The 19,294-nt window shown below is 45.4% G+C and overlaps 1 protein-coding gene across 1 annotated transcript; it reads right to left on the bottom strand.

Moving 5' to 3' along the window:
* Positions 1–2,593: 2,593 nt before the first annotated feature.
* Positions 2,594–10,598, bottom strand: LOC124015978 (beta-1,3-N-acetylglucosaminyltransferase lunatic fringe-like). Its single transcript, XM_046331489.1, has 7 exons — positions 10,039–10,598; positions 5,578–5,626; positions 5,169–5,271; positions 4,899–5,052; positions 4,506–4,757; positions 4,308–4,393; positions 2,594–4,164 (listed from the first exon to the last, which is right to left on the bottom strand). Exons 1-7 carry the CDS (start codon positions 10,468–10,470, stop codon positions 4,098–4,100), a joined length of 1,143 nt encoding a protein of 380 aa, XP_046187445.1. The 5' UTR covers positions 10,471–10,598; the 3' UTR covers positions 2,594–4,097.
* Between the last annotated feature and the right edge of the window lie 8,696 nt (positions 10,599–19,294).

Below are 19,294 nucleotides of genomic sequence, written 5' to 3'. Positions count from 1 at the left end.
TGTAACACCTATGAGGCTATAGATTCTCCGAGGTGTTAAAGTGTCTTGTCAGCAGGATACAGACAGCTCCTGATCTTCACTGTCTATAGCCATCTCTGACACCTCTCTGTAGATAAAATGATCGTTGGATTAACTGATGAATGTGTCCACCAAATGAGTCCGAGTGAGTCAACATGCAACTACCTTATCTCAAGAGTGTTTAACAGGTTTTCTTTCACATTTCATTATCAAGGCACCAGTTGTTCTGGCCATTACATTGCACATTTGTGTGTGTGTGTGTGTGGGGGGGTTCATGATTTAAATATAGTTATAGTTGTAATGTTTGGAACCCTACTCGCTCTATTATTGGCCTACACATTCTCAAGTAGGTTGTGAGCTTTTTTTAGACAGGAAGCACCCATTAAATGGACCGTCTGGGAAAAGGCGGAACTCAGACCGTCTGTAGCGTCTGAAGTGGAGGGGACCAGTCAAAACAAACCTTTAAGTCCATGTGTGTTTAAAGTACTTATGAATTCATGTCAACTGCCACATGGGAATTCTCAGGACTAACTATCGTTAAAAGGGTGGCAGAGCAGACAGACAGTCTAGATACATCAGCTATTCCTGATGACTGACGCCCAGGGTTAAAGCCACAAGTACGGCGAGGGTGAGAGCGGACAGTTTGACTGACACGATTCTGGAGAAGCTAACACAAGGATGACTGGAGATCGAGTGTCGACTGGCATCAGTGTGTGGGGAAACAACAACTATGCAGATAATTCATCATTTAAAAGCGGAATTTGGATAGAGGACTGGTTTGGTTCCCAAAAGCCTTTATCAGTGATAACAGGATGCGACACAACAACACCCCTGGTTCTATTTCAACATGATGTCTCGTCACCAGAAGAGATGAGGTTTACAGGGCTGTAAGCATCCTGTTGTTGCTCTTTGATAACCCTCTCACCAGTTACATGTCTTTCTGTTTGTCATCCGTCACCTTCTGTTGTGTCTGTAACTACACGTCTATGGTTGTCTGTCTCTTACAATCAGGCTACAGTCCCACTGAATGGAAGTCCTCTCTCTCAAAGCATATTGTAATCTTTTGACTCACCCACTTTACACTTAGTCATTTGTCCATTTAGAAAACATTTCATGTGAAGGGATGAAGGACCCGTCAGTGAAGCTGAGCATGTGAGACAAATTACCAGAGAAAACATCCAGACCACGAAGCCATAATCGTAGCTTGGCTTGGTGATTATGTAGTGGGAAAAGTTACAGGCCCTTAATGTGTCTGAAGCTCAGTTTCAAACAGACATCTGTCATCAAGCTCTCTCTGTTCTCTCCTTTCCAGTGACACATGAAATGATAACTGCCCCCCCACCCCCCCCACCCCCAATCTTTATGGAGGTGTGAAATGTATTATATGACACAAGCCATCACTAGTAACCGTATCCATTTAACCAGTTGCTATTGGCTGGGTAAAACTTTATCCAGACTAACCCAGAAGAAGGAACGGGTTCCTTTACTGGGCACTGGACCCATGTGAACAGCATCAAAATGGCTAAAGTATATGAACTCTTGTACAATTAAGGGGTAAGTCGCGGATGTGTCCTCGTAATAACACGTCTTCTTCGGCACCGAGAGCGGTTTGATCTTTCACTTCGAAAAACAAAGGTTTTACATGAATAACAAATCCTTAATTGAAGAGTAATGTGATCTCCTACAGCTTCTGGGCTCCAAAGCCTGGTCTGACTCACAGGGTTACAGAAACGTTACCTTGGTCAGTCGTTTCTAAACCTAGAGGGATGGAAACTTCTGAGAAGCTTTTCTGCGCTATAGGTGAGACTGCATTGGTTGAGTGATGGACGTTGGGTCTAATACCTTTCAGATCATGCAGGGCTGTTTATGTACTGTAAGAGGGGTACAATGCATTACCCACAATTCCTCGTTGCCAAACAGTTTTCCCACACTGTGTGATGAATGATTTCCTCCATCTGTTGCATAGAATTCTAATGTCTGAAGAAAAGCAGTGGCTCAGTCTGTCAGAAACACAGGAATGTCACGTCTGATCACAACCAGTGGAATTAGGATTGTGACACATGGAAAACGGTGGTTCCACACTGTGGGTCTGTTTATTTCCTCGCAATCATTTTCGACCGCAACAATGTCCTTTCCCATACCCAGTGTTGTAGACTAATAAATAAAGTCTGCGTTGTGGCATTTAAGTGTAATTTACACGCTGGGCCTCGGCCAACATTCAGACTCACTGGGAGAGGTTGTTTGCCCAAATGCTTTATTTAGCGAGACAAGCACAGAGCTTTAGACAGAGTACATAAGAATTTGCGCATTGCCATTTCTATACAGCCTTTTTCTATGGCATGGTTGTGAGAGATGACTGAGTTTACAATGATGGCTGGGTGTGCCTTCTAACAGACGGTTACATACAAAACCATAGCAAGGTACGACACCCTATTTCATCTCTTCTAAATAATGACGTGATTGAATAGGCTGATTTTAGTCACACACACACACACACACATACAATTCTAACCTTTCATGTAGAAATCGATCTGTAATCTCATGCTATGAATGAAAACAAAATATGAAACAAAAATTGTTTCTCAGTGGTTATCCAACTTTATTTCAAAGCGTCGTGTTCAGGCACCACAGTGGTGGCTTCCCTGAGAAGCAAACAGAACCATCCAGACACTGGAGGATAAATAACAGCCCTTTAGCGCAGTTACAACAAGCAGTAAAACAAAATAAAACAGGTCCAGGTCGTCAAAATCATTTACATTCTAATCCGCAATATACACATTTAGCATTTCAACAGAAAAAGCCACAGTACACAAGTACTGCTTTTTAATCAACATATACAAGCCGACCCAATATGGGTCATTTACAGAGGAAGAACACCTCTGTGTGTGTAAACACTAGTGTTGCTCTTGCAAAGCTCAATACCAAACCAACTGGCATACTCACTGAGGAATAAATTACACTAGTGTACATGGCTCTCCGTCAATCCATTTTGTGCAAAAAAGTATTGGAGTATTACATGTGTAGATGGTAATCTAAAAAGTAAATAAACTCTCAGTGGAAGAGTTGGAGGTCATTTAGCTACTTCACAAGAGCAAGCAAAAGTTCATTTGAAACCCAGCTGTGCAATTTTTAAACAAGACCATCTTCAAACAAATCAACAGTTGATTGTAACAGAAAAAAAATCGATGTCTTTGCTATATATTATTTTCCCTGATTCTATCAAATGCAAGGAATGTTCTTAAATACAATCAAATCTAGAGATATTGATATTTTGGGGCTTATATCATTACATCTGTTGTTTTTGACACAGCTGTGAAACATGAGGACGTCAATTCATTCATTTAAAACTATCAATAAGGGAGAAAGTGCTTATTCCTGATATACCTCAGATTTTATAACCTGACGGCACATTTGGAAAACTGCCTTCTGCCAGCTCAAATCATATTAGTAATAACACTGACAAATCATTAACAAAAAGCACCAAAATATCTTCATATTATTGTTTTTGTCCGGAGTCTGAGATAAACAAAAAAATAAAACTACAACCAAAAATCCCAAAAGGAAAACCATTTCCTCCACAATCTCAGAAATGCTGACCGTATGATTATTTCTATAGAACCTAAAAGGATTGTCTTGAATGGCTTCCAAAACCCAGAAGAAACAAAAAGAAATTGAACAATAAGGGAAATTATTCCGCGGAAATTCAACAAATGAATCATGTAAAGCTGGCAAAAGGCTTGGATATATAGGTAGTATATTCTATAAGAATTGCAAATACATTTACAAGCAACATTTAAAACAAAGCACTGATTGCCTGCAAAGCCATAATGCTGAAAGCTCCTTCCCACTAAGTGCCTACCTGGCTCCTCTGCCCCTATGCCAGGGGAGGAACCAAGACACCACACAGGAAGGAAATGTCCCAAGGCGGGCCGCACAGCAGCCCAGTAAAACTATCAGAGTCCGTGTGCCACTGAAACAAAAATACAGTGACATCACAGTCCGATACCAAACACGGGTCCCCACCAGCCTTTCAGATACCGAGGCAGGGCGGGGACGAGGATACCAAAGGAGCCGGTCGCCTAGTAGGCAACCTGAAGCGGACACCAAGGGGTGTCTGGGTACAGCAAACAGTGCACAGACTTAAACCTGGAACACAAGGAGCGAGAGACATGGAGGTTAGATTAACAGAGAAAAATATATATATATATACCCTCTTTACAGTCAAGATAGTTCAAGTAGAGTAGGATCGCCATTTGTGTATTAGTTGTCATGCAGAGGTCATGTCTCACCTTGATGGGTCTTCCTCCACTGGGAAAGCCCCTTTCATATTGATGATGTTCCTCTTGTTCTCAAACATTCCATAACTCAATGTGATCTGGAATAAGTAAATACAAGAAAGAAATTAGCACCCCCGCCCAATAAGTTCAGATAAATGCTGAAACTCTATTCTCACAGAAACAACAGACGGACACACGTGCCCATCTCACCTGTTTGTGAAGTTCAGATCTGGGCACCTGCTGCAGGTTCTCCAGATGGGAGTGGAAGAAGTTGCTGCGGGTCAGAGGCACCCCCAGCACCGACTCGATGATGTAGCCGATGGTGCAGTCGTCAGGCAGACGAATCTTCTCTGCCGTGTTCATAAAATGGCCGCCACTGGCCCATGGGCTCATCTTCAAAGCCAGGCCTCGACTCACACAGAAGCCGGCTCCCCCAGTAGCAAACCAGAAGTTTACTGGTCGCTGGAGAGAAAAAAGAAGAAAAAAGGCAACGAGCATGTTAAGTTGTTGTTATGCAACCCTTTGGAAGCATCTCAAACTTTTAATTACCAATTGAAAAGTTGTTATAAGTTGTTATAAGCCAGGAGGGCTAAGTCCACCTACCATCTTGTTGTCTCCTAGCCTCTCTGTGGCCTCGATGGGCCGGTCCAGGCTGGGCTTGCCAATGTACATGTCCTGGGTGTGGGGGTAGTGGGACAGCAGCTTCACCAGAGTCCTCATGTTAACGTAGTTATCATCATCCACGTGACAGAACCACCTAAGAGGGGAAAACACTGTTAAAGCGTTCTAATATTTCAATTAGAACAATAATCTCTATCAAATCTAGAATGACATACAGCCTGGGTAAATGCAGCACTTTAAATAGACACTTACTTTTTCCCAGACTCAATGAACTTGTCGTACTCCACAGCCATCTTGCAGGATAGAGCTTGGCGGCTGTGTGCTGCTGAACAGTTGGTGTTGATGGCGTGACTCCCTGTAGGAACAATGAGGGAGGTGAGTTAGTGAGGGAGGTGATAGTGAGTTACAAACAAGTACCTTACAAGCTAGCTAATGCAAGTAATTGTAACTATAGCGCTGTTAGAGCCTTAACCCCATCTGCCACTAAGACTACATGCCCCAGGAGCTCAAAGCAACAAATTCCATGGGGATTAAAATAGGGGCTTGGTTTCTCACTATCAAATCTGGACATTTAATGGTGAACTAATCCCAGCTACTGTTCAGGTTAAGACAAATATAAAATGATAACTAAAATATTTATTTTAAAAAATCCAAAACTCACCCATTTTCTTCTTCAACTCCTCATCTTCTCCATCTGTGAAGATGTATGTCTGAAAAGGAGGGAAAATACATCAGATCACATTGTGAGAGTGGAAATACATGAAATCAAAGCCCTCACAGAACAAGTGGTGGCACAAGAGTCAGTTGGATTCCAAACTACAGTATGTCTGATGTCCTTGTTCACCATACAGCGAATTCAGTGTGAATTCAGTCTTTTATGCGTGTGGAAAACACATGGCGTTAAACAAGCCCCATTCTAATAAAGGCCTCTTATGCAATGTTCCCCTCTCTCCATAGCAACCCCCAAAAAAGTATCCCAGACAGAACAAAGAGGGAGGCAACCCCCACGGACCCCCAACACCCTTAAGACCCAACACCATTCTGGATCTGTACCCACTCCCTAGCTCCAACATGTTGACTAGAAATAGAAATCGATGGCCATCATACAGATATCAATGGGGACATCACCAATGATCATTTCAGCACCACCTGTGTGACACAGAGTAAGGTCTTGGCAGACAACCTGCAGGCTGGTGTTTAGTTAACAACAAAAGGCAGCCTCAGTGGCACACTTAAAAGAGCTGGTAGGGATTAGGAGTTGTTTTATGGTGGGTAGGGCTTAGCAGGTGCCAGGCAGCCCTCCCCCAGGCAGACAGGGCTGATGAAAGGGCCCCCATGGCCTGTTTGTGTCTGCCGTTGCCTGTTTGTGTCTGCTGTTGCCTGTTTGTGTGTGTGTGTGTGTGTGTGTGTGTGTGTGTGTGTGTGTGTGTGTGTGTGTGTGTGTGTGTGTGTGTGTGTGTGTGTGTGTGTGTGTGTGTGTGTGTGTGTGTGTGTGTGTGTGTGTGTGTGTGTGTGTGTGTGTGTCTGCCCGTTGCCCGTTTACTTTTCCCCTCTTGTGAGACAGCACCTGCCTTATCTCCGCCGCGTGCCCCAACACGTCAGGTAGCAGCATGCAGTCAGTCCCACTCCCTCCTTCCCTTTCTCGCTGCTTGCGACCTCCCAACAGCTAATGACAACTGAACCAACCCCACATTCCCACTAATTGATTGCTGCCTCTGACTGTTGAGCAGCAACAGCTATCTGAGATGTGTATCTAAACCGTGGGGCTGGCTAAGTTCATGCCAGAGGGCGATAAGGCAAAGACATTCACTTTTCTAATAACTCCCCTCCCATTTCTACACTTCAGTACTATCTGCCATTGGTGCCAAAGCTTTATCTGATTGGTCTGCACAACAAAACTGGGAGCAGATGTTGTGCGATGGATGCTGCAAGGCCCTGGGCCTGTGTTTGTTTAAGGAAGGGTGGTGGTTTCACTGGTAAAGGGATCAGAGGCTGGCGCTGCTTGCTTTAAGTTCCTTCTGAATGGACAGCCTAATCACTGAGGCAGCTGCCAGAGCGGCCCGGGTACTGACAGAAAGGGGTCGAGAGGGGCTGATGGAGGGGGGGGGGGGTCTCACTGCTGATTAGTAAAATCGAAATCTGTGTGTGGTCATTCACCCCCACTTCAAGCCCCTACCCATCCCCCGTTCTCACCACCCAATACGCTGGCCCTCTTCAATAGAACAATGCCGGGTGTTTTCATGCTGGTTAAAGTCCTCCACTGGGTAAATTATAACTATGTTTGCTTGTATTTGCATACAGCTGCAGCAGTTAACTAAAAGAGAAGTTTCCAAAGGGCTAAATGGCTTTTGTCTTAACTGAAACATTAAAGAAAAGTAGTCACTCAAACGGCATAATAATTCATTTACCCCCGTAGTTTGATGAATCCTGTCCCGTGACGAGATTAAAATTATGATGACTGTCTGAACCACAGATGAGGGGGGGGGGGTTAGTGCACTCCTCCCCACTAAGGAAAAGGCCTGGCACGGCCCAGTCTGAGCATGGTGCCTGGCTGGCTGTCTCAAGATCCCCGGGAAGGAAGGGCACGGACTACACCCCCTCCCCTCTTCTCCCTCCAACAACCACCTACACCCCCCCACCCCTCACTCAACCATGCCGCTTTCTCCCTTCCCTTTAGCACAGCACTAAAGTCACTGGAGTGTGGACTACAGTACAGGACAGAGAACAGGCCACCTACAGACACAGAATGACACTTTCCCACTCTGACCAGATGGATATTCACACACTCATTCCTTCATACTGTGCAGGGCTATTTGATTAACTCAACAATGGAGCCAAGTCTTCTCCAAACTACCAGACGTACAGACGCTCATTTTGGGAGTGCTGGCGAATTAATATAATCTCAATTAAAAATGGAATGCATATCAAACCACTATGATGTCACTGCCAGTGCCAGGCTACCAGCTGTCCTGTCCAGACACAACCAAAGTCAATACCTTTATAATGCCCATTGATGTGTAGTTTAGAGCTAGATTTCAACCTGTGTTTGGTTGCTAGTTATATACTGCAGAGCCCAGAGTACTACAAGCCAGAGAACGCTGTTGCTGCACAGTTTGTTCTCTCATTGTTTTGAGGCTCACTCACGAGGGAAGCTGCATTGTTCCAGGGGGGAAATCTGCTGAAACACCGGAAACAAGGGCCTACTATTTGAACAACCCGTGCATAATAGCAAGTTGTAAAAAAAAAAAAATGTATTTATCATGTTATGTCACAGTACTTTTGCTTACTCACTAACTTATGACTCATTAAAAAAAAAAAATTGGGCCTTTCACTACAACGATTCTCTGAACCAAATAATCCCCCCCCCCATAACTTCTTTAATTTGGTGTAATAAAAAAAACTAACTTCTGACCATAATACTAAATCAGATCTATTATTCTGCCAGACACAGTAAGCCACAGGCACAATTATATCATGGTAATCACAGATTGGATCTACCCTCTCTATGTACATATAAACATGATCTGATAGCAAGTCCGTTGGCTTAAGGAAACAGAAAGTGTATATCCTGTGCTGGAAATACTAATCAGGGCTCTCTGATCTGCCCAGTGAACCAGTGCACAGTTCTAGTCAGGCCTCACCTGCTGGCAGAATGCCATGATCTCTCTACCAGCTACAGACATGATCAACTGGATGCAGTCAGCTGAGCTCCACAGGTGTTCGTCAGTTGAGCATTATCATTTAACCTGGGTGCAGATGTCCATATGTGCTGAGACCGGATTCCTATGACTGGCATTAGAGCCATCTTTTGTTCTCTAACTTCTGGCCACCTGTCAGCCTTCCTCCAGGAACTCCCATTTGTATTGTGGGCCCAGGCTGTCCTTTATGCCTGCACTGGCTCCCACCAGCTGCCTGATTAAACCCTGATTAAACCCTGCTGTTAACCCATCTCAGAGAGAGAGAGTTCACTTACATCATCCACTACGGTAAACACAACACACTCAATTGGGGTATATATTTGATAATGTATTTGATTCTGTAATGTATTTGATAATGTGATGCATCTTATGTGTTCAAAGTTCCATTTTCATGGCAACAGACTCAACTCACTCCACTTCCTCTGCATACAGAGAGAGGGACAGTGTTGCCATGACTAACCTTGCCATTTTTAAAACGCCCGACACAGAGTGGGGTTTGGCTTGGGATGGAGAGAAGAGTACCCAAAAGAAGGTGGATAAAGAATGTGTGATTGTGCCCGAGGAGAATTTCATTGACTTTTGAAAAACATGCGTGACAACTCTGGGTAGTGGATAAAATCACTTTGACTAGCCTCGGTTTCCTCTCGGCGATGGCTGTGACTGCCTTTGTGCACCAGTCTAAAAGAGCTTGGTTCTCAGGACTGAATGTTCAAACTCAGCGTGCTACTCCCAGCACAAACCTCCCTATAGATGCACCCCTTTGTCCCAAGCATCCCCTTAACGAAGCCCCCGTTCTCCCATCCCTTGGCTGCTTGACCCAGACTCAGCTCCCACGTTCCCATGGAGCGGCTGAGACAAGGGGGCTGGGAAAGCTTTTCTCCCCCCCCCCTCAGAAAGACGCTTTGTTAGACCCTGGAAGGGGGACAGCACTGGAGCTGCTGCTGTGAGACATACATTGCACCAGGGCATTCACAGGGACACCCAAAAAGAGTGGGATAATAGAGAGAGGGGGAAAAGGAGGGGGAGCAGAGTCCTGAAATTGCTCCCTGTGTTCTCAGGGGCATCACTCAAGGCAAAATACAAAGTGACAGAGCCTAAGGAACTCTGAATAATTAAGAGGGTAATATGGACAGTTCGGAAACAAACAGTTACCTCACCTGACATGAGTGGGACAGATGTTTCAGTGGGTCAGCAGTAACACTTAACTCTCATTGGTGGGTTGTTGTAAAGCATCTTTGATGGGAGAAGATGAGGCCTTTTGCCCATTTTTGTAAAAGCATTGTGTGCTATGGTAAATTGCCTAGCCTATGCCTACTAAAAGGAAACCCAGTGAAAATATGTGATTGTTTTATTCTAGACTTTATCCATGGAAGATTTCAAATGAACAGTATTCTTCTGATAATAATGTAGTAGTGTTGGCTTACCTGCTGCATGTTTCTAGAGATCCAGGTATCCAGAAGGAGATTCAGTCGAGACTGATGGAACTTCTTTGTGGTCTTGACAGCGATGAAGATGTCATCTGCACTGATGTCCTCTGCGGGGGAGGCATCTGTCGCTGACTGAGCGGACCCTGCAGGCTTGTCCGCCTCTCTCCGTCCCCGGGTCAACTTGGAAAAATACGCAGAGAATCCTTTTTTTGTCTGCGCCTCCGAGTTGACCTGTTGCTGAGCAGCCTTCACTCCGTCCGTAGCCAAGGTGTCCGTGCTCTGGAGTGAGCGCGTCCCCATCTCTCTCTGGTTTGGAACCTCATCTACCTGAACTCTTTGATGCTGCGCGACCACCAAGAGCAACAGAAGGCAGGTGAATCCTGCACTGGTTATAGAGATAACCGTTTTCTTACCAGAACTTTTCGACATGTTGATATATTTCAAAACTACAACATGTAGTTGTATACTGAGAATCACGTATATTGAAAGTCCATATAGTAATTCTCTCCAGAATGAACAAATAAATCAAACAGCCGTCCCGTGCGTCTGCATTATTATAATACAATGCAATTTTGTTCTAACCCAACTTTATAACCTACCCGCCAAGCTAGCCACGCCTCATGGGCGGTCTGTAATGTGCCATTGCGCTCTATTGTGGGGACGCTGAGAAAAGACTCTTCCCCCGGGCGGGATCTACCACGTAGACACGCCCACGTTTGGAGGCCGCGCGCGTGTGTGCGTGTGCGTGTGCGTGTGCGTGTGTGTGTGTGTGTGTGTGTGAAATTAATTTTTGTAAGCCCATTGTTACTTTTGATTTCCTTGCCCGCCATAGTTTTCACATTCTGCCTTTTCACATTCTGCCTTAACTATTTTCTTTAGGTACTTTGCTTGTTCTTGAATCTACCATAGTTAGGCCTTTATAGTAGTTTGGTAGATATAACATAAAAATATGTTGCTGTGTGAGCATGTGACATAGAAGTTTGAATAAAGAAGTATTGTTATCTGGAGGAGTTTAAGGATGGCATCAGATCCTATGGTTTTCCTCATCAGGGAAGTCCCATGGCAGCTACAGATAAGAGAGATTTTCTTTAAGAAAGCAGCAGGTGGACATTGTTCATGTTTTCAGTTAGCACCCTGTCTGCAGCAGGTGGTGGTGAAAAGTAGCATTTTTTCAAGTTAGGCTTGAATAATTAACAACCCTAACTGTCTTTAGTTGGCCTGTTTGTGGTTGTCATCAGAGCCTCACAATCTACAAGAGATGGTGCCTAATTGAATAAATCTAGATTATATTTAGGCTACTTATACATACATCCTCGTGATGTTTTGTTTGTTTGGTTACAGAGCAGGCTTCTGAGTTTACAATGATTGATTAGGCCTACCATTGGAAACTTCCATTTAGGAACGGTGGATTCTGTAGCATTTGGCTACGTTCCACGTCTTACAAATGTCTCTCAGATATAAAAAGTTGGACTCCTCATTGAAATTCTTTGTGAATTTATTCAAATTTTGCCAAGTGTGGACAGCTTGTTCACCAGCCAAGCAAATGCAATTATTCTGCATTGACCTTTTAAGGGCTTTAAACAGTTGGCAATTCCTCAGCCCTTATTATTTAAATTCTGTCTCTCAACCAGTGGGGTGGCTGACCCCTGGACGTGACATGAGTTCCAGCAGACCGACTGCCATGCAGCTGGCAGTGACAGGTCTGAATACCCACACTCACTCCCACCAGTCTCAGTCTCAGACCAGAGAATGGCCAATGGACCAATCAAACTATTGGATGAGAATTATAATCTCATGTTTCTCAATACATTTTAAAAAACAGTTTGATGTGAAAAAGCATGTGAATCATGTGAATCATGTGAATCATATGAATCATGTGAAAGTCATATGGAGAATAGTCCAACATGGACTGTCCTGATTTGCAAAGTGGTCTAGCTAAAGCCCTACCCCACCACTTCTATTGTTGAGCTAAGTAAACCACAGTAAATTGGTATGGATACAATCTTTATACTTCTAGTCCTCTTTTTTTTTACCTGACATCACAAGGACTGGTTAAGCCAAAAGAGAACGCACTGTAAAATGGAGAAGAACCAGTTAGAGAACACACTGTGAGATGGAGGAGAAGAACCAGTAAGAGAACACACTGTGAGATGGAGGAGAAGAACCAGTAAGAGAACACACTGTGAGATGGAGGAGAAGAACCAGTAAGAGAACACACTGTGAGATGGAGGAGAAGAACCAGTAAGAGAACACACTGTGAGATGGGGGAGAAGAACCAGTAAGAGAACACACTGTGAGATGGAGGAGAAGAACCAGTAAGAGAACACACTGTGAGATGGAGGAGAAGAACCATTAAGAGAACACACTGTGAGATGGAGGAGAAGAACCAGTTAGAGAACACACTGTAAAATGGAGGAGAAGAACCAGTTAGAGAACACACTGTGAGATGGGGGAGAAGAACCAGTAAGAGAACACACTGTGAGATGGAGGAGAAGAACCAGTAAGAGAACACACTGTGAGATGGAGGAGAAGAACCAGTAAGAGAACACACTGTGAGATGGGGGAGAAGAACCAGTAAGAGAACATACTGTGAGATGGAGGAGAAGAACCAGTTAGAGAACACACTGTAAAATGGAGGAGAAGAACCAGTTAGAGAACACACTGTGAGATGGGGGAGAAGAACCAGTAAGAGAACACACTGTAAAATGGAGGAGAAGAACCAGTTAGAGAACACACTGTGAGATGGGGGAGAAGAACCAGTAAGAGAACACACTGTGAGATGGAGGAGAAGAACCAGTTAGAGAACACACTGTGAGATGGAGGAGAAGAATCAGTAAGAGAACACACTGTGAGATGGGGGAGAAGAACCAGTAAGAGAACACACTGTAAAATGGAGGAGAAGAACCAGTTAGAGAACACACTGTGAGATGGGGGAGAAGAACCAGTAAGAGAACACACTGTGAGATGGAGGAGAAGAACCAGTTAGAGAACACACTGTGAGATGGAGGAGAAGAACCAGTAAGAGAACACACTGTGAGATGGAGGAGAAGAATCAGTAAGAGAACACACTGTGAGATGGAGGAGAAGAACCAGTAAAAGAACACACTGTGAGATAGAGGAGAAGAACCATTAAGAGAACACACTGTGAGATGGAGGAGAAGAATCAGTAAGAGAACACACTGTGAGATGGAGGAGAAGAACCAGTAAGAGAACACACTGTGAGATGGAGGAGAAGAACCAGTAAGAGAACACACTGTGAGATGGAGGAGAAGAATCAGTAAGAGAACACACTGTGAGATGGAGGAGAAGAACCAGTAAGAGAACACACTGTGAGATGGAGGAGAAGAACCAGTAAGAGAACACACTGTGAGATGGAGGAGAAGAACCATTAAGAGAACACACTGTGAGATGGAGGGGAAGAACCAGTAAGAGAACACACTGTGAGATAGAGGAGAAGAACCATTAAGAGAACACACTGTGAGATGGAGGAGAAGAATCAGTAAGAGAACACACTGTGAGATGGAGGAGAAGAACCAGTAAGAGAAAACACTGTGAGATGGAGGAGAAGAACCAGTAAGAGAACACACTGTGAGATGGAGGAGAAGAACCATTAAGAGAACACACTGTGAGATGGAGGAGAAGAACCAGTAAGAGAACACACTGTGAGATGGAGGAGAAGAACCAGTAAGAGAACACACTGTGAGATGGAGGAGAAGAATCAGTAAGAGAACACACTGTGAGATGGAGGAGAAGAACCAGTAAGAGAACAATCACACTGTGAGATGGGGGAGAAGAACCAGTTAGAGAACACACTGTGAGATGGAGGAGAAGAACCAGTAAGAGAACACACTGTGAGATGGAGGAGAAGAACCAGTTAGAGAACACACTGTGAGATGGAGGAGAAGAACCAGTAAGAGAACACACTGTAAAATGGAGGAGAAGAACCAATAAGCCTTTCTCCTTAAATACCCCTATAAAACAAACTGAAAGTTGGGCTTTTTATCAAACAAAAATCACAAAATGTTGCTGAGAAGTTATCCTTTCACTTTGATTTGTTCCTACGGACAAGTTATTTTGTGCATCTTTTAAAACTGCTCACCAAAAGGCAGATAAAAAACAAATATAACCAGGGATAGGGGGTTGTCTCCCTGGCCCTCATTCTTCTTGGATCAACAGGCTCTTTCTCCTGGTTCTGCAGGAGATTCGTCCCACCTCTAAAAAGGCTTTTGGTCAGACTTCTGGGACAATGACAGTTGTTAAAATGGCGGGTGAAAGTCCTTCTTCTATACCAGCTTTATGCCAGCCATCCCCCTTTCTTCTCCTATCTTCCCTCCACTGACAGCAACAACAGAAACATAAAACCTTCTTTCCCCTTTAAACTACCCACCACACTAAACAGCACCCCATTCCATCCCTGAGCCCTTCTAACGATGTTACCGCTGAATTCCAATGAAATGAAATCCCCTTTGTAAAAAGTATCCCACTTCCACCAGAGAGTGCCCACAGACCCACCAATAAACACAACAGTGCTTGATCTCTCTCTGAACATCTCTGGGGATCTGAATAGAGAGGGCTTTGGGGGGCCTGAGTGGGGTGGTTATGATTAGAAGGGTGCTATTTATATTCCTCATTTACTGTCGGATGGATGCACAAAGGGGAGGTAAAGCATTCCCGACAGTTCTGAGGTCAGTTTCAGAAATATTACTGTTGTTTTTTATGTTTGTGTCTAGCCACAAAAATGTCTCTGTCAGACCACTTATTGTTAAGGCCTTGTTCTCACCACTGAAACTTACAACAAAACACATCCACTCAGCGCTGAAAGATTGCACACTCACTGTTGAAACGGACTACATACAGTTTGACCTTGCTCTGTGCGTCATAGGAAGCATCTGTACATGGTAAAGAGGCTGCATATCGCTCTGGGCAATTCCTGTACTCATACGTTTTCTATTTATTTCATTTACATCTTCGCTTCACATCCCCTTTCAGCGTTTGACAAAATGTGCTGCTCTTGACTATGAACAGACACATACAGTGCCTCCGGGAAGTATTCAGACCCCTTGATTTGTACACATGTTGTTACGTTACAGCCTTATTCTAAAATTGATTACAGAGACTTGTCCTGAAGCCACTCCTGCATTGTCTTGGCCGTGTTCTTAGGGTCGTTGTCCTGTTGGAAGGTGAATCTTCACCACAGTCTGAGGTTTTAAGTGCTCTGGAGCAGGTTTTCATCAAGGATCTCTCTGTACTTTGCTCTGTTCATATTTCCCTCGATCCTGACATTTTTAGGTACCCTTCTCCAGATCTGTGCCTCGACAGAATCCTGTCTCAGAGCTCTATGGACAATCAATGATTGGTGGACTCCAATCAAGTTGTAGAAACATCTCAAGGATGATCAATGGAAACAGGATGCATCTGAACTCAACTTCGAGTCTCATTTAACATTACATTTACATTTACATTTAAGTCATTTAGCAGACGCTCTTATCCAGAGCGACTTACAAATTGGTGCATTCACCTTATGACATCCAGTGGAACAGTCACTTTACAATAGTGCATCTAAATCTTAAAGGGGGGGGGTGAGAGGGATTACTTATCCTATCCTAGGTATTCCTTAAAGAGGTGGGGTTTCAGGTGTCTCCGGAAGGTGGTGATTGACTCCGCTGTCCTGGCGTCGTGAGGGAGTTTGTTCCACCATTGGGGGGCCAGAGCAGCGAACAGTTTTGACTGGGCTGAGCGGGAGCTGTACTTCCTCAGTGGTAGGGAGGCGAGCAGGCCAGAGGTGGATGAACGCAGTGCCCTTGTTTGGGTGTAGGGCCTGATCAGAGCCTGGAGGTACTGAGGTGCCGTTCCCCTCACAGCTCCGTAGGCAAGCACCATGGTCTTGTAGCGGATGCGAGCTTCAACTGGAAGCCAGTGGAGAGAACGGAGGAGCGGGGTGACGTGAGAGAACTTGGGAAGGTTGAACACCAGGCGGGCTGCGGCATTCTGGATGAGTTGAAGGGGTTTAATGGCACAGGCAGGGAGCCCAGCCAACAGCGAGTTGCAGTAATCCAGACGGGAGATGACAAGTGCCTGGATTAGGACCTGCGCCGCTTCCTGTGTGAGGCAGGGTCGTACTCTGCGGATGTTGTAGAGCATGAACCTACAGGAACGGGCCACCGCCTTGATGTTGGTTGAGAACGACAGGGTGTTGTCCAGGATCACGCCAAGGTTCTTAGCGCTCTGGGAGGAGGACACAATGGAGTTGTCAACCGTGATGGCGAGATCATGGAACGGGCAGTCCTTCCCCGGGAGGAAGAGCAGCTCCGTCTTGCCGAGGTTCAGCTTGAGGTGGTGATCCGTCATCCACACTGATATGTCTGCCAGACATGCAGAGATGCGATTTGCCACCTGGTCATCAGAAGGGGGAAAGGAGAAGATTAGTTGTGTGTCGTCTGCGTAGCAATGATAGGAGAGACCATGTGAGGTTATGACAGAGCCAAGTGACTTGGTGTATAGCGAGAATAGGAGAGGGCCTAGAACAGAGCCCTGGGGGACACCAGTGGTGAGAGCGCGTGGTGAGGAGACAGATTCTCGCCACGCCACCTGGTAGGAGCGACCTGTCAGGTAGGACGCAATCCAAGCGTGGGCCGCGCCGGAGATGCCCAACTCGGAGAGGGTGGAGAGGAGGATCTGATGGTTCACAGTATCGAAGGCAGCCGATAGATCTAGAAGGATGAGAGCAGAGGAGAGAGAGTTAGCTTTAGCAGTGCGGAGCGCCTCCGTGATACAGAGGGGAGCAGTCTCAGTTGAATGACTAGTCTTGAAACCTGACTGATTTGGATCAAGAAGGTCATTCAGAGAGAGATAGTGGGAGAGCTGGCCAAGGACGGCACGTTCAAGAGTTTTGGAGAGAAAAGAAAGAAGGGATACTGGTCTGTAATTGTTGACATCGGAGGGATCGAGTGTAGGTTTTTTCAGAAGGGGTGCAACTCTCGCTCTCTTGAAGACGGAAGGGACGTAGCCAGCGGTCAGGGATGAGTTGATGAGCGAGGTGAGGTAAGGGAGAAGGTCTCCGGAAATGGTCTGGAGAAGAGAGGAGGGGATAGGGTCAAGCGGGCAGGTTGTTGGGCGGCCGGCCGTCACAAGACGCGAGATTTCATCTGGAGAGAGAGGGGAGAAAGAGGTCAGAGCACAGGGTAGGGCAGTGTGAGCAGAACCAGCGGTGTCGTTTGACTTAGCAAACGAGGATCGGATGTCGTCAACCTTCTTTTCAAAATGGTTGACGAAGTCATCTGCAAAGAGGGAGGAGGGGGGGTGGAGGAGGATTCAGGAGGGAGGAGAAGGTGGCAAAGAGCTTCCTAGGGTTAGAGGCAGATGCTTGGAATTTAGCGTGGTAGAAAGTTGCTTTAGCAGCAGAGACAGAGGAGGAAAATGTAGAGAGGAGGGAGTGAAAGGATGCCAGGTCCGCAGGGAGGCGAGTTTTCCTCCATTTCCGCTCGGCTGCCCAGAGCCCTGTTCTGTGAGCTCGCAATGAGTCATCGAGCCACGGAGCGGGAGGGGAGGAACGAGCCGGCCTGGAGGATAGGGGACATAGAGAGTCAAAGGATGCAGAGAGGGAGGAGAGGAGGGTTGAGGAGGCAGAATCAGGAGATAGGTTGGAGAAGGTTTGAGCGGAGGGAAGAGATGATAGGATGGAAGAGGAGAGAGTAGCGGGGGAGAGAGAGCGAAGGTTGGGACGGCGCGATACCATCCGAGTAGGAGCAGTGTGGGAGGTGTTGGATGAGAGCGAGAGGGAAAAGGATACAAGGTAGTGGTCGGAGACTTGGAGGGGAGTTGCAATGAGGTTAGTGGAAGAACAGCATCTAGTAAAGATGAGGTCGAGCGTATTGCCTGCCTTGTGAGTAGGGGGAAGGTGAGAGGGTGAGGTCAAAAGAGGAGAGGAGTGGAAAGAAGGAGGCAGAGAGGAAAGAGTCAAAGGTAGACGTGGGGAGGTTAAAGTCGCCCAGAACTGTGAGAGGTGAGCCGTCCTCAGGAAAGGAGCTTATCAAGGCATCAAGCTCATTGATGAACTCTCCGAGGGAACCTGGAGGGCGATAAATGATAAGGATGTTAAGCTTGAAAGGGCTGGTAACTGTGACAGCATGGAATTCAAAGGAGGCGATAGACAGATGGGTAAGGGGAGAAAGAGAGAATGACCACTTGGGAGAGATGAGGATCCCGGTGCCACCACCCCGCTGACCAGAAGCTCTCGGGGTGTGCGAGAACACGTGGGCGGACGAAGAGAGAGCAGTAGGAGTAGCAGTGTTGTCTGTGGTGATCCATGTTTCCGTCAGTGCCAAGAAGTCGAGGGACTGGAGGGAGGCATAGGCTGAGATGAACTCTGCCTTAGCAAAGGGTATGAATACATATGTAAATAAGGTATTTCTGTTTTTAAATTTGCAAAACATTCTAACAACCTGTTTTTGCTTTGTCTTCATGGGCTATTGTGTGTAGATTGCTGAGGATTTTGACCTATTTAATCTATTTTGGATTAAGCCTGTAACATAACAAAATGGGGTCTGAATACTTTCAGAACGCTCTGTACAGTAACGGAAACATACAGTAATGATAATGTTTCTCTGAGGAGATCATCTATCAATCACATGCTTAGACTTGGCGAAAGACTTCAACTCATTAGTCAAAGGGATCGCACACTTCGAAAATAACTGAAAACTGAATATGTCTTGTGTGAATATAACTATACCAGTGTTGTAGTTGACCACAATTGAATGCATCCTTGCCTTTTATTGAATGAACTGTGTGCTGTATTTGAGTATTTTATGAGCTCTCTGTACCTCTGGATTCTCTGTGAGGTCTGGAAAACGTTGAGCCTCCTGTAAGCCTTGAGGCACGGTCATGCTGTTGTTCCTAAATATGGTACCAATAAGCGGAAATGAACACAGCTCTGAGTCTGACAGGAAGACCTTCTCAAGCCACTCTTCTGTCTTCTTGTCATCTTCTCTCTTTCAGGTCTCTTTGAAAAATGGATTAGTGGTAGTAGCCACAGTGATAAAAGCCATATTTTCATTTACATTTACATTTAAGTCATTTAGCAGACGCTCTTATCCAGAGCGACTTACAAATTGGTGCATTCACCTTATGACATCCAGTGGAACAACCACTTTACAATAGTGCATCTAAATATTTTAAGGGGGGTGAGAGGATTACTTTATCCTATCCTAGGTATTCCTTAAAGAGGTGGGGTTTCAGGTGTCTCCGGAAGGTGGTG

Source organism: Oncorhynchus gorbuscha, linkage group LG26 (genome assembly GCF_021184085.1).
Source record: "Oncorhynchus gorbuscha isolate QuinsamMale2020 ecotype Even-year linkage group LG26, OgorEven_v1.0, whole genome shotgun sequence".
In the NCBI taxonomy this organism is placed as follows: domain Eukaryota; kingdom Metazoa; phylum Chordata; class Actinopteri; order Salmoniformes; family Salmonidae; genus Oncorhynchus; species Oncorhynchus gorbuscha.
This window is presented reverse-complemented; position numbering and strand designations above follow the sequence as displayed.